This window comes from Rana temporaria, chromosome 3, assembly GCF_905171775.1.
Source record: "Rana temporaria chromosome 3, aRanTem1.1, whole genome shotgun sequence".
NCBI classification, from domain to species: Eukaryota; Metazoa; Chordata; class Amphibia; order Anura; family Ranidae; genus Rana; species Rana temporaria.
The window spans coordinates 374,260,345-374,274,804 of record NC_053491.1 but is presented as its reverse complement, the minus strand read 5'-3'; the positions used below and the strand labels follow the sequence as shown (position 1 = coordinate 374,274,804).

General features: G+C 41.9%; 1 protein-coding gene across 1 annotated transcript in view; it reads left to right on the top strand.

The window, feature by feature from the left end:
- Positions 1-555: 555 nt before the first annotated feature.
- The window catches only part of LOC120932812, a 32,506-nt gene continuing 18,601 nt past the window's right edge, over positions 556-14,460 (top strand). The window contains exons 1-6 of the mRNA XM_040345549.1: positions 556-663; positions 5,056-5,175; positions 7,185-7,382; positions 10,220-10,311; positions 10,403-10,513; positions 10,640-10,672. Coding sequence (XP_040201483.1) covers positions 603-663; positions 5,056-5,175; positions 7,185-7,382; positions 10,220-10,311; positions 10,403-10,513; positions 10,640-10,672 — 615 coding nt within the window. The 5' untranslated portion in view covers positions 556-602. The remainder of the gene's footprint in view (positions 664-5,055; positions 5,176-7,184; positions 7,383-10,219; positions 10,312-10,402; positions 10,514-10,639; positions 10,673-14,460) is intronic.

Genomic DNA, 14,460 nt, shown 5'->3' with positions numbered 1-14,460 from the left:
TCATGAAGAATTGTATGACGTTGAGCTGTCCATGTCTTGTATTGTCTAACTGTACTATGTCTTGTGTTTGAAAATTCTTCAATAAAAATATTTTTCAAAAAAAAAAACTCCAACTTTCCAAAAAAACACAAAGATCCTGACTTTATTTATGTTTTGTATTTATGTACTTTTTACCAGTATTAACACATTAACACAGAAAATATTTATTATATATTACATTGAAGCAGATGTATCTAGTGAACAGTCTAAACAAAGCTTCCAGTTTGCTTGCCACATGGAAGTAAGACTAAAGAATCTTCATTAGAAAATAATTCCAAGTTTTTTTTCAGTCTCTGCTGGAATATTTGAAGCACCTACCATAAAAAAACTATGCTTGAGCGGCTTCTGTGTAGTTTGTTTACTTTGCTAAATCTTACCTCCATACTCCAAAATTGTACTTATCAAAAATCATGGCTGTTTAACAGATGTTTTTCACACAGCTACAAAACATCTTATTTGTTCAAGATTAAAACTTGTTTTTACGGTTATATAAAAGCCTAGGGTTTCATAAGTGAGGTAGGAATTTTCCTCATACCGCTGAAAGACTGCCTCTTCCACTGAAAATGAGTGGTTACATCTTGTTCCTCGCCTTCGTAGGCTTTGTCCATGGACAGACACGTCTTGGTAAGATATTATAAGATATTATGAAGCTACATTGGGGGTTATTTACAAAAGGCAAATCCACTTTGCACTACAAGTGCAAACTACAAGTGCAAAGTGCACTTGAAATTGGACTGCAAGTGCACTTGAAAGTGCAGTTGCTGTAGATCCGAGGGGGACATGCAAGGAAAATAAAAAACAGCATTTTAGCTTGCAGTTGATTGGATGAGAAAACCAGCAGAGCTCCCCCTCTTTTTAGATCCACCTCTCAGATTTACAGCGACTGCACTTCCAAGTGCAAATTTGATGCATTTTCAAGTGCGCTTAGCACTTGTAGTGCAAAGTGGATTTGCCTTTCGTAAAAAAAAACAGTATCTCACAAAAGTGTGTACACCCTCACATTTTTGTAAATATTTTATTATATCTTTTCATGTGACAACACTGAAGAAACTAGTTATTTTGAGGGGTCAGCAAATTTACACTGTTATACAAGCTGTACACTCACTACATTGTAGCAAAGTGTCATTTCTTCAGTGTTGTCACATGAAAAGATATAATAAAATATTTACAAAAATGTGAGGGTGTACTCACTTTTGTGAGATATAGGGCCAGATTCACATATACTTGCGGCAGCGTAACGTATCGTCTATACGTTACACCGCTGCAAGTTTTCAGCGCAAGTGCCTGATTCATCAAGCACTTGCGTGTAAACTTACGTGGGTGTAACGTAAAGGCGTCCGGCGCAAGCCCGCCCAATTCAAATGGGGCGTGTACCATTTAAATTAGGCGCGCTCCCGCGCCGGACGTACTGCGCATGCTCCGTTTTGAAATTCCCACCGTGCTTTGCGCGAAGTGACGTCATCTTTTTGAACAGCGACGAGCAGAACGTACTTTCGTATTCCTGGACGTCTTACGCAAAAAAAAACAAAATAATTAAAATTCGACCCGGGAACGACGGCCATACTTTAACATGGCTCATCTAAAGTTAAGCCATGTTAAAGCAGCCGTAACTTTGCGACGGGAAAAAATTACTAGCGACGACGTAAGGAACGCGAAAAACCGTCGTGGATCGCCGTAAAAGCTCATTTGCATACCCGACGCTGGAAAACGAAGCAAACTCCACCCAGCGGCGGCCGAAGTATTGCATCCTAAGATCCGACGGTGTAAGTCAATTACACCTGTCGGATCTTAGGGCTATCTATGCGTAACTGATTCTATGAATCAGTCGCATAGATACTCCCAGAGATACGACGGCGTATCAGGAGATACGCCATCGTATCTCTTCTGTGAATCTGGCCCAACGTATATTTATTATCATGAAGCAGAAATCCACAGGGATAATCTATTTAGTCTTTCATATCAGATATTATAGAATTAAAACAAACACTGCTAGTAACCTATAGGTTTTGTAGAGTCTGATGATAAGTACATCAAATGATCTGATGCTGAAGAGAGTAAAGCTGGCCATAGATGGTGCGATTTTCCATGGTTGCAGGAAAGTAAACACACTGGGCCAGATTCTCGTAGATCAGCGTATCTACGGGCGGGGCGTAGCGTATGCCATTAACACTACGCCACCGCAACTTACTGGAGCAAGTGCCGTATTCTCCAAGCACTTGCTCTGTAATTTGCGGCGGCGTAGTCTAAATGTCCCGGCGTATCCCCGCGTAAATCAAAGGGGGCGGCTTGTATTTAAATTAAGCGTGCCCCCATGCCGAACGAACTGCGCATGCGCCGGCCTTAAACGTAGGCCACTGCGCATGCTCTGTAGTACGCCGCAAATACATTGGTTGCGACGTGAACGTAATTAACGCACAGCCCTATTCGCGACGAGTTACGTAAAGGACGGAAAAACCCGACGCTGTCCCGACGGCCATACTTAACATGGCATACGGCAGACCGACGTAAGGTTACCCCTGATATAGCAGGGGTAACCTTACACTTACGGAAACAACGTAAACTACGGCAAAGCGGCGCAAAAACGTTCGGGAATCGGCGTATTCGGCTCATTTGCATATGCGACGCTGAAATCGACGTAAAAGCCACCTAGCGGCCAGCGTAGTATTGCATTTAGGATCCGACGGTGTAAGTGACTTACACCAGTCGGATCCTAGCCTAATTCTGTTTTGAGAATACAAAACAATGATACGCCGGCGGGATTTTCGAATTACGCCGATGTATCTGTAGATACACCGGCGTAATTCTTTTGAGAATCTGGCCCATAGGGTTTATTGCTAGTGACTGAAGCCGTTGGCAAACATAGCATGAAAAATTTTGCATGTTGGTTGTACCTGAGTCGATTAATGAATTGACTTGGGTACCATTAGGCCTCGTACACAAGATAGGGTAACCAGAGGACAACAGTCTGATGGACCGATGAAATCCAAACCGATCGTGTGTAGGCCCCATAGGTTATTTAACCTTAGGTTAAAAAAAAGCCAACTTGCTTTAAAATTATCCTATGGATTCCTAACCAATGGGAAAAAAACGATCGTTAGTAGGCACGTCCATCGGTTAAAAATCCACGCATGCTCAGAATCAAGTCGACGCATGCTTGTAAGCATTGAACTTCGTTTTTTTCAGCACGTCGTTGTGTTTTACGTCACCGCGTTCTGACACGATCGTTTTTTTAACTGATGGTGTGTAGGCACGACAGACCATCAGTCAGCTTCATAGGTTAACCTAGGACAACGGTCCTTCAGACCGTTGTCCTCTGGTTAATCTATCGTGTGTACGAGGCCTTAGTCTGCCCATAGATTGTTTGAATCTGGGCCAGTTCATGCTGAATTTTATTTGATTCAAACCATCTATGGCCTGGCTTAACAGTGAAATATTACTTTATCAACCCTTTGCCTGTTTCTTAAGGAATCAGTCCCTTAAAATAAATGATTTTATGGTTAATAGTAGGATTTCTGACCCTCTTCCCTCTGAGCAGAGGCACACGCCAGGGATGCCCACTGTCTCCACTACTCTATGCCTTGGCAGTGGAACCACTGGCAATAGCCATAAGAGCACACCCTGATATTAAAGGCCTTAGGTCGGAGCTGTTGATTGAAACCATCAGTCTTTATGCTGACGATATGTTTCTGTACCTAGAAGATGCAGGTCAATCTTTAATAGTGGCTTTGCCTCTTATATAACGATTTGGGGAATTCTCTGGCCTACAAATTAATTGGGGTAAGTCCCAAATTCTCCCCTGGGGGCCCCATCAGCTGCTCAAGCTTATATTCGAGCAAGCCAGATCAAGTATTTAGGAGTTCAGGTTAGCCGGTCTCCAGCAGAATATATTAGACTTGTAGAACCTCTTTTTATATTGCTTAAAACCAAAACTCAGACTTGGTCCTGTCTCCCCCTTGGGGTGATGGGACACATAAGTCTAGTTAAATAGATCCTGCTGACCACACTCCTTTATATTTTCTGGCACTCTCCGGTGTGCCAGCCACTCCCCGTATTTAAAACGATGGACTCTATTCTTAACTCGTTTGTTTGGGTCAACTCCCATCACAAGCTTTCTTGGCGCTCCTTGAAAAATCCTACGGATATGAGTGGCGCTGCCCTTCCAGACCTCAATGTGTACTATCTAGTTGCTAAACTCTCCCATTTTTTTATTTTGATAAAGAGGATAAACATAGGTAACTCAATCTATCATGCATAAGAACAGTAGCCCAGGTCTTAAACCCCTTCCAGATTCTCCTTAGTGACATGTGTGATTTTTATACTTTGGGAGGCCGTAAGGGAATGGTCTATCACCATTGTAAGATTTGGGAATTGGCAGTGGGCATGTTGAAGGCTTCTGTTACTCACACACCACTCTGGGGCAACTCAAACCTTCCAAAATTGCTTACCTTACCTGATGTTTGAACTATATTTAATAGCAATGGAATCAAGTCATTTCAAGAATTCAAACATGGCTTTTGATCTGCCCAATTCTATGTTTTTCCACTTCCTCCAGCTTTGAATTATTTTTATTGTTTTTGGGTGTTTGGTAGAACCTTAAGACTCAACCTACCTTATGCTCTCTTATGTTTCTTGGGGAATTCCCTTATGAGATCTCTGCGTTCAATGGTCTGCACACCTTACTTGTGTTACTTTCTCCCTCCTTTATATTTATTTTAATGCAGGTGTGGAAACACCTCAAGGTGGGACCACCCAAGAGTCCAATGTGCCAGGGGAGGCAGTAAGAGTCTGAGCTGCAAGAATTCTCAGGAGTATTAGCGCATTAAACATGCATTTGAGTAAAATTGTTGTACTAAGATTCTGATGTACAGACTCAGGGGGATGATATATATATAAAATGTTTTTATATTTTAAAATGTGTTAAATATTCATATTTGATATTAGTTTTGTTGTTGTAAAAGTTTCCTTTAATACTGACTTATGAACGTACCACACATCCAAACTGTTAACATTTTGCAGGAAGTTACAATTTGGATCCCGCCATCTCAGTGTCTGGACTATCATCAGGATCCTACATGGCCAATCAGTTCCATGTTGCTCAATCTAAGAAGATCGTTGGAGCAGGTCTTTTTGCTGGAGGTATGCTTTTACTGGCTGCCACATAAACAGGAATAAACAGTAAAAATAACTTAATTAAATGCAAATTTTATTTTTACACTCCTGTAAAATAATAAATACACTTCTGGGAAATGTACAAACTGTTAATTCTTCTTCCCAAATTTTGTATAAATCATTATTAAAACAAATTTGGGATTGTAAAATTAATAACTAAAATCTCAAATAAGCATTACCTGTTATAGCAATTAAAAAAAAAAAAATGACACCACTGTTAAATTGGAAGTTTTCAATAAAATAATCCAAAAACAATGTATCCTGGCACAAAGTGAGAGCTGAATCAAAGGGGTATTATGAATAAAATGGTTAATGAATAGTCCAAGATTAGTCCATTAATGCATAAATAGTATATACATTATGTAAATGTGTTCACATCATAGGTGTGCACAGCCTATTGCATTAGGGTGTGCACCCTTAAGCTCAAAAAGACGCGTGTATGTGTCTACATATATATGACCCCGACTTGTTGATCTCCCTGCCGGTACAGTGAAAGAGAAGAGCATAAACACTTCTCCTATGGCAGAGCCAGTAAGAGGGAGATCTTTCCCATGTTCCTGCTGCTACACAGAGTGATAACACTAATGTGCATGGGGTGATTAGGGTGTACCTGGGCACATCCGGCACACCCTGTGCACACGCCTATGGTTCACATAAAATAGGATATAGGAGGTGGCAGCTATTGTCTTAAATTAATAAAATAATCCATGTTGATCCTGCCATGATGGAGTTTGTTCAGATGCTTCCTGTTATGGATTGTCAACACTCTATCCCTGTCTACCAACTATGGTCCTGCAATTTCACCCTCTCACATGGGCTTCCAATTGAGACTACTGTAGAAAGTGACTGTTTCTACACCAATTATGCAGGCATGAGCCACTGTTGTCACTATTAGAAAACACACCCTAAGAAATTCCATGCAGCCAGAGCTGAGTTGTGACATAGTTTAGTATTCTACTGATCAACAAAAATTCGAATATTTTCTTTACAAATGTACAAAAGCATTCAGTTTTTATTTTTTATTTACAGGAAACATTTCAAAGTAAAGAGGGCATGACATTTAAACAACATATTTTGCACAGTCACTTTCTTCACCTGGTAAAATCTTGTGTGATATAAAAAAAATAAAACTACCTATAAGTAAATAAAATTCATTAAATGTACATACTTTAAAGAGCCTCTGTCTCTAGTAATATATTACATAGTAGACAGCATGAAAGCATATTGATCAGTTTAAAATCCAAGCAAAAACAGTCAGCTAACACAGGTTCTGTCTCTTATGCCCCGTACACACCATCACTTTATGTGATGAAAAAAAAACGACATTTTCTGTGAAGTAAAAAATTAAGTTTTTGAAACTTCAATTTTCAAAGACGAAGTTGCCTACACACCATCGTTTTTCTCACAATGTTCTAGCAAAGCGAGGTTACGTTCTCACCACTTTTTTCCATTGAAGCTTGCTTCATAAGTAGCTTCTGGGCATGCGCGGGTGAAAAAACGTCGTTTTAAGCGACGTTTTTTACTACACACGGTCAATTTCTGTGAAGTAAAAGTTGACGTTTTGAAAAACGACACATAAAATTGAAGCATGCTTCAATTTTTTTTGGTCGTTTTTTAGAAGACATAAAGCGACGTTTTCCCCCACACACAGTCAATTAAAGTGACGTTTTTAAAACGTCATTTTTTTTCATCACATAAAGTGATGGTGTGTACGTGGCATTACTGTAGTTATTGTCATTCTTGACTATCTGGCTAAAGGTGTTCATTTAATAAAACTTCCTAACAAATAAATGATGTTATAAAACTTCCTAACAACTAAAAGGATTGCTAAATTATTATACTTAATTGTCAGCTCTTTTTAATTTATTTATTTAAATTACAAGCTACGCATTCAGCCAATAAAGCCTAAAATCTTGCTAAAAGTTTTAGCAAAGTACTTTGCAACAGTAATGCATCTTTAACTTTTTCAAACACAGGACCATATTACTGTGCGGCAGGAAGCATGCTTACGGCAACCAACGCCTGCATGAAAATGCCAACAAGCATTGATGTGAATTCCCTCGTCTCAAGGACCCAAAGTTATGCAAGCAGTGCTCTCATTGATCCTGTATCAAACCTCGCCAATGATAAAGTCTTCATCTTTTCTGGATCTCGGGACTCTGTAGTGGTTCCTGGTAAGTTTACAGAAAATACTAAGATATTTTAATCAAGTTCAATCAACTCTATTTTGACTTGAAACGACACCGTAGATATCAACTTTTAGTGTATTTTTTTCTGGCTGTCTGTTTCTCTTTTGGGGTCCCATTTCTTCCTGTTCTAAAGAGAGCAAACCTCTTAAAAGTGAGAAGGATTCCATCTTGCACAGTTGTCATTAGGACAAGTGTCTCTATTGAAAGGTTTCTTCTCTACTCGTGTTCTGTTGCAGTGGTGTATTTAGGTTTTGTGCTGCCCTAGGCCTGACTTAACTCATGCAATGGGATGTGGATGGTAAAAAATAGAACAGTCAAAATTAGAAGCAATGCCCCCCCCACAGTTGCAGAATGCCGTCCGCACGCATACTGGAAGCAGGGGGCGCTAGATTAATTTGCCTCTCAGCCCAGTTCGCCCCATAAGACTGGCGCTAACCGTGTAGTGCAAGCCAGCGGGGACTCTTTCCGTGCTGTCCCCTGGAAAGTGCTGCCCTAGGCCTGGGCCTTGATGGCCTAGGCCAGGATACAGCGTTGTTTTGTTGACAACCTTAAAACTATTTTTAAAAATTCACAATATACAGAAACAGTATTTTTTTTTCAGAAAAGGTTCACATTTAGCATTAAAAAAGCTTTTTTTTATGAGTTCCAGTCAGTGACTTTGCCTAGGCTGAGATGATGTCATCAGTCTGCTGTTGGCACTAGGAAGCCTTTCCTCAGTCTCCTCTCCTCCAGTGATCAGACCGTAACTTTGTAGCAAGTCACAAGGTGAGAGACTGCAGCAGGGGATGATCCGTGTCAGATATGCATGTGAATACAGCTGCACAAGCACCAGAGTTTACATGATTGTGACATCTGTCTATCTATCTCAGTCCAGGAAGTAGTAAACCCACTCTCATACTTTCTAAACTACTGCCATTGGGCTGATCTATAAGGATATACATGCCTCCTGCATGTATCCTTACCTGTCAAATGTCTCCCCTCTGTCTGTTATGAAAACTGAAAAACTGCAGATTCTGTGGGTGGATCTGTTGTCCGGAGCTCGGTGGGTGGAGTCGTGATGTCAGTAGACTCCCCGCCCTCCTCTACACTCCCCTTGTCAGCACGCATTTTCTCCTGCGTTTTTTTTACACTAAATTCTGCTATGATCACTAACATCCAGTCAAAATCCAGAAAAGTAACCATATGACTTCAGAAAAGGAGTGGGGGTGGTAATTAAAAAATAATTCCTGTCTTAGGCTAGTGCATGAGATATGTAAATCACCTGTCACTCACAGCAGGGGGGAAGACAAGGTTTTCTCTGTTTGTCTGTTTTATCTCACTGAAAAAAGAAAAGAGGATTGCTCTGAGCTGGATTAACTCTTTGTGGCAAGACTGTGCACAGATGATAGGAAATCTTATAATCTACATTATGACAGCAAAAATAATAATAATTTTTCGCGTTTACATCCACTTTAAGCAGTGATAGGTCTCCTGGCAACCAAGTTGTCTCTTCACTTCTTTTTTTTTCTTATTTTAACAATATTACCTTCTTTATCACTTTTCTTTATAACGACCCCCTTCACCTCTTTTTTTCTTTCTAAGCTGTCTTCTCTTCTTGGGATAAATTGTTCTCACTCATTATTGCCTGTTCACTTTTTTCAAATCATCCTGAACACTGGTGAGAAGTGGTTAATTAGTCTATTCTTATTAAGGGGGGGGGGGGGGGGGATTTTAATGGATATGATCCTCAGATCAGATTTCCTAACATAAAGAGTCTCATCCTCCTCTTCCTTATCGGGGGATTCATCCTCATCCAACAAATCGCACACCACCTTTAGGTCCTCCTCCACCAGATCACAAACCTGGGTTACCTTCACGTTTTTCATAAAGGAGTTTTAATAAGACCTTTTAGAGGAAAAGACTAGTATCTTTAAATTCAGTGAACTTATCCATTGGGCTTGTGGGCGAGAAAAGTGTCCCCTCTTTAGCAGAGAAATATGTCCAGGGGGAAATTGGAGAGATTGACCATCTTCATGTCTTCACCTCGATCTAAGGCCACTTCCTGAATGCCTATTTTATCTGGCATTTTCCTCCATTTCCTGAACCTCCTCCTTCCTGTGTCTTCACCTTTTTGGATTCTCTTTCCTGTTGTACCTTCCTCTCTGTACCCCCAGGTGCAGGGGTCAAGTCCTGGGGAAAAAAGTGTGGAAACTCCCACCCAAGATCCACTCCCCCACCAAAAAAAAAAATGATACGCTCATATGCATAATTACTAAACCGCATGTTTTTTTTTCGATCTACTGTACCTTAGTAATCCTTTATGTTACTGGTCGCTTCCTGTATATGGATTCATCGGGTAGTGTGTGGGTATTCCGTCACTTCCTCGATGCCGCAATGTCTCCTGGGAACAATGACAAAAGCTCCCAGGAGACATTGCGGCATTGAGGAAGTGACGGAATACCCGCACACTACCTGATGAATCCATATACAGGAAGCGGCCAGAAACATAAAAGATTACTAAGGTTCACCTGCCCCTGACAGTGACTCGAGCTGGGCATCGCCGCTTAGTGAAGGATTGGCTCGGGCGACTCGGCTGCTCTAGTCCTGCAAAGGGAACTGCGTTCCTGCTGTGAAAAAAGTGTAGGAACTCCGTTCCCACACGTTCCCGCAGGACTTGTGCCCTGCCCAGGTGTCTCTACATCTAAAAAACTTACTGAACAGGAAGGGGTCTCTGATGAAGGGGCTGTACATACAGTAATAGTATATACAGTACATACAGTAACATGTAGTACATACTGTAAATAAGATACACACATATGTATGCCTTTTTCTGTGGTTTGCAGGGGTGGTGAAGAAACAGGAGGAATACTACCTAAGATATACTAATGCTGCAAACATTAAGACCGTCTATAGCGTGGCAGCAGAGCATGGCATGGTAAGGGTCCCTTATCAATAACCAATTAGATTTTCTGGTGACTTATTGATTACTGTACAATTACACAATCACATTCATTTTCAATTCACAGCCTACTGATTATTATGGAGGGGCTTGCGGATCCACCAATCTTGAATACATCAACAACTGCAACTACAACGGTGCCTATGAGGCTTTGAACCACATCTATGGTGGGCTGCAGGTAAGGTGGGACACCAGCTGCTATAGAGCTCTTGTAATCTTTACTATACAGTATATTGATATATTGAGCAACCAATGGCCTTTGTGTTGTAGCTCATTTTTAAATATAACTTATTTTTACTTGCAGAAACCAACCCCTGGAGCAGCTCTTACTGGAGAGGTAAGAGAACTATTGGCCAAACAATTAAAGTTGAATGCCATTCAAAATATATTTTTTTTAATCAAAAAGAAGATTATTGAGTAACTTAGTACACAGAAAATTACAGTAGAGGTGCACTTCAATATACAGAAAGCATAAACATAACACAATTCCAGATTTCAGCATTTACTCGCTTAATCCCACCTCTAACGCCCATCCTACTCCTCTTACCTCAAGTCCAGATCAAATATATTTACTTTGACTCAGAGTCCACTTAGATTCAATAAAAACAGTCACCTTACATTAACAGTCTATCCAACACCATTATTCAACCATGAGTTCCATATGTCATTCAATTTATGCGGGTGTCCCCTGTGCTGGGAAATATACTTCTCCTGATGTAAGGTATCCCCCATTTGACTAATCCACTCTTTGAGCGTAGGAGAATCAACTGCCTTCCAGTGCCTAAGGATAAGTTTACGGGCCTGGAACAAAGCCCTGGCAACAGCCTGTTTAGGTTTTTCCTCAATGGGAATATCATCCAGAATACCCAGTATACAAGGCCTGGGGTCAACAGGGACAGTAACCTGAAATGCTCTATTAATAGTATTAACCACCCCCGCCCAACAAAGGTGCAGTTTTGGACATCCCCAGAGGAGATAATCAATTCACCATGGTCCCCAGAGCATCTAGTACACAATAGGTCGTCTCGCACCCCCATTTTGCACGATCTAGCCAGATTGAGGTGCACTCGTAAAACAAAGTTGTAAAGTTGGGACAGGCCATTCAAAATATTTAGATTTTTTTTGTTCTGGTAGAATAGAGAAAGGTAACCTGCCCATAGATGGATCAAACTTTTTCTGGTTCAGCAGGGACCAGTTGAATTTCGATTGATGTGTGGCTGCTCCCGTTTGACAGCAGTAGAACGTTAGATTGACTGCTGTTGAACGGGCTTGTTGGAAAATGTTTTTCAGAGAAAAGGAGAGTCCTGCTGTCACCATACAATCTCTTAGCATAGATTTCTCTATCCACCTAGATTGTGTGGATGGGGAAATCCATATTTTTTTCATTCCGTCCATGGCTAAAAATGTCCAGCCTAATGCTGCGTACACCCGGTCGGAATTTCCGACAAGAAAAGTTCGATGTGAGCTTTTGGTCGGAAATTCCAACTGTGTGTAGGCTCCATCTGACTTTTTCTGTCCGAAAGCAAAAATTTGAGAGCTAGTTCTCAATTTTTCCGACAAGAAAAGTTCTTGTCGGAAATTCTGATCGTCTGTATGCAATTCCGACGCGCAAAAAAAATTACGCATGCTCGGAATCATTGAACTTTTTTTTTCGGCTCGTTGTAGTGTTGTACGTCACCGCGTTCTTGACGGTCGGAATTTTGTGTGACCGTGTATGCAACACAAGTTTGACTTTGAGCCAACACTCCGTTGGAAAAAAAATCCATGGTTTTCTTGTCAGAATTTTTGATCGTGTGTACACGGCATTAGACTCATTGGGTTACGTTACTAAAGGCAAATAGCCGGATTCAGGTAGGGGCGTGTATCTTTAAGGCGGCGCAGCGTATCGTATTTACGCTACGCCGCCTTAAGTCAGAGAGGCAAGTACTGTATTCACAAAGTACTTGCCTTCTAACTTACGGCGGCGTAGCGTAAATGGGGCCGGCGTAAGCGCGCCTAATTCAAATGAGGATGAGGGGGCGTGTTTTATGTTAATGGGGGGTGACCCGACGTGATTGACGTTTTTTACGAATGGCGCATGCGCCGTCCGTGTACATATCCCAGTGTGCATTGCTCCAAAGTACGCCGCAAGGACGTATTGGTTTCGACGTGAACGTAAATTACGTCCAGCCCCATTCACGGATGACTTACGCAAACGACGTAAAATTTTCAAATTTCAACGTGGGAACGACGACCATACTTAACATTAACTACGCCTCCTAGGGGGCAGCTTTATCTTTACGCGGCGTATCTCTTACGGAAACGGCGTATCTTTACTGCGACGGGCGCACGTACGTTCGTGAATCGGCGTATCTAGTCATTTACATATTCTACGCCGAACTCAACAGAAGCGCCACCTAGTGGCCAGCCTAAAAATTACACTTTAAGATACGACGGCGTAGGAGACTTACGCCGCTCGTATCTTAGCCTAATTTAAGCGTATCTGGTTTCCAGAATACGCTTAAATTAACGCCGGCGTAGATTCAGAGTTCCGACAGCGTATCTACTGATACGCCGGCGAAACTCTCTATGAATCTGGCTAAAAGAGTCTTTTAGAATTGTATGGGAAGTTACACTTAGCAGGATAATTTTCCCTAGAGCATTGTGAATGAGGGGAAGCTGCTGACTGCATTATGAGTAGTAAAAATGATTTCTTTTTTTTTGTTTTTCGTGGTTTGTGATTGGATATTCTTTGCAAAGTGAATTTTTAACACATTCTCTAAGCTCTGGGGAAATTAGCCTTGCAAATGTAACAGCCAATTTGCCTTTGTAAATCAACCCCATTGTCAGGAAATTGGAAATTCCGAAGGGAGCTGTGGTGGCTCAACGCGATTGGCACTGCGCTGACAAGCCATTCACCTCTGCAGCTAGAGGTTCGGATCCCGGTCTCGGCTTCATGTGAATTGAGTTTGGTGGTCTCAGCCCGGCTCCCGGTGGGTGTGCTATGCGAGGTAAGCCTGCGCTTAGTACGCCCATCCCCCTCCCACAAAAACCACCACACCTACACACGCACTCTAAATTGGGTTAACACACTCACATTGACCACGCGGTCTCTAAAAGAGAGGCGAAGGACTAATGGGGCTGGTTGAGCGGGCTAATCCTCTCACTCCCTTATAGTCCCTCTGCCCCGTTGGGCTTCAAAGCGGAGCAGGTAGGGCGGGCTGTGTGGGAGGACCCCCTCACACACCCGCCATTGCCACCCGGGGCATGGAGAAAGGTGGCAGATTGCCTCTGGGGGAGGCCTGCCTACTCCCAACTCCTGCAGTCCGGCTCCTCTCTCGAGTACACGCACAAAAATACACTTTAAAAAAAGAAAAAAAAAAAAAAAAAAAAAAAAAAAAAAAAAAAAAGGAAATTGGAAATTCCATATAAAGGAAGCATTAGGTATAACAACCATTCATATATGACCAAACGTTTATGTATGTATTGGAAGGGGTTCACTCCAAGTGAAGACCTTTAAGGACACCACTACTCGCTTTTCTTCGTTTCAGGGCGGGTTTTCTTAGGTGAAGCCGTACTGACTCCCATGCCCAGACCTCCTGGTCTCCAAATGGGAGCCTAGAACCTTGGTGTGGTCATTACTATAAAATGTATTGTTATTATACCTTGAAGTCGAGGTATCCAGTTACTACATCAATTTATTTAATTAAAAAAACATAGGGCCAGATTCACGTAGGAGGGCGTAACTTTGTGCGGGCGTAGCGTATCCTATTTATGCTACGCCTCCACAACTTAAGACAGGCAAGTGCAGTATTCACAAAGCACTTGCTCCGTAAGTTGCGGCGGCGTAGCGTAAATGGACCGGCGTAAGCCCGCGTAATTTAAAGTAGGCTGGTAGGGGGCGTGTTGTATGGAAATGAATCGTGACCCCACGTAAATGACGCACCTAACGAACGGCGCATGCGCGCGCATGCTCAGTATCACGTCAAATTTTCTCCGGAAATTACGCCGGCTCAATGTGAACGTAACCTACGCCCATCCCCATTCACGTACGACTTATGCAAACGACGTAAAATACGACGCTGTTCCAACGTTTCCGACGTCCATACCTTAACATGACTTACCCCTGCTTTATGAGGGGTAAAG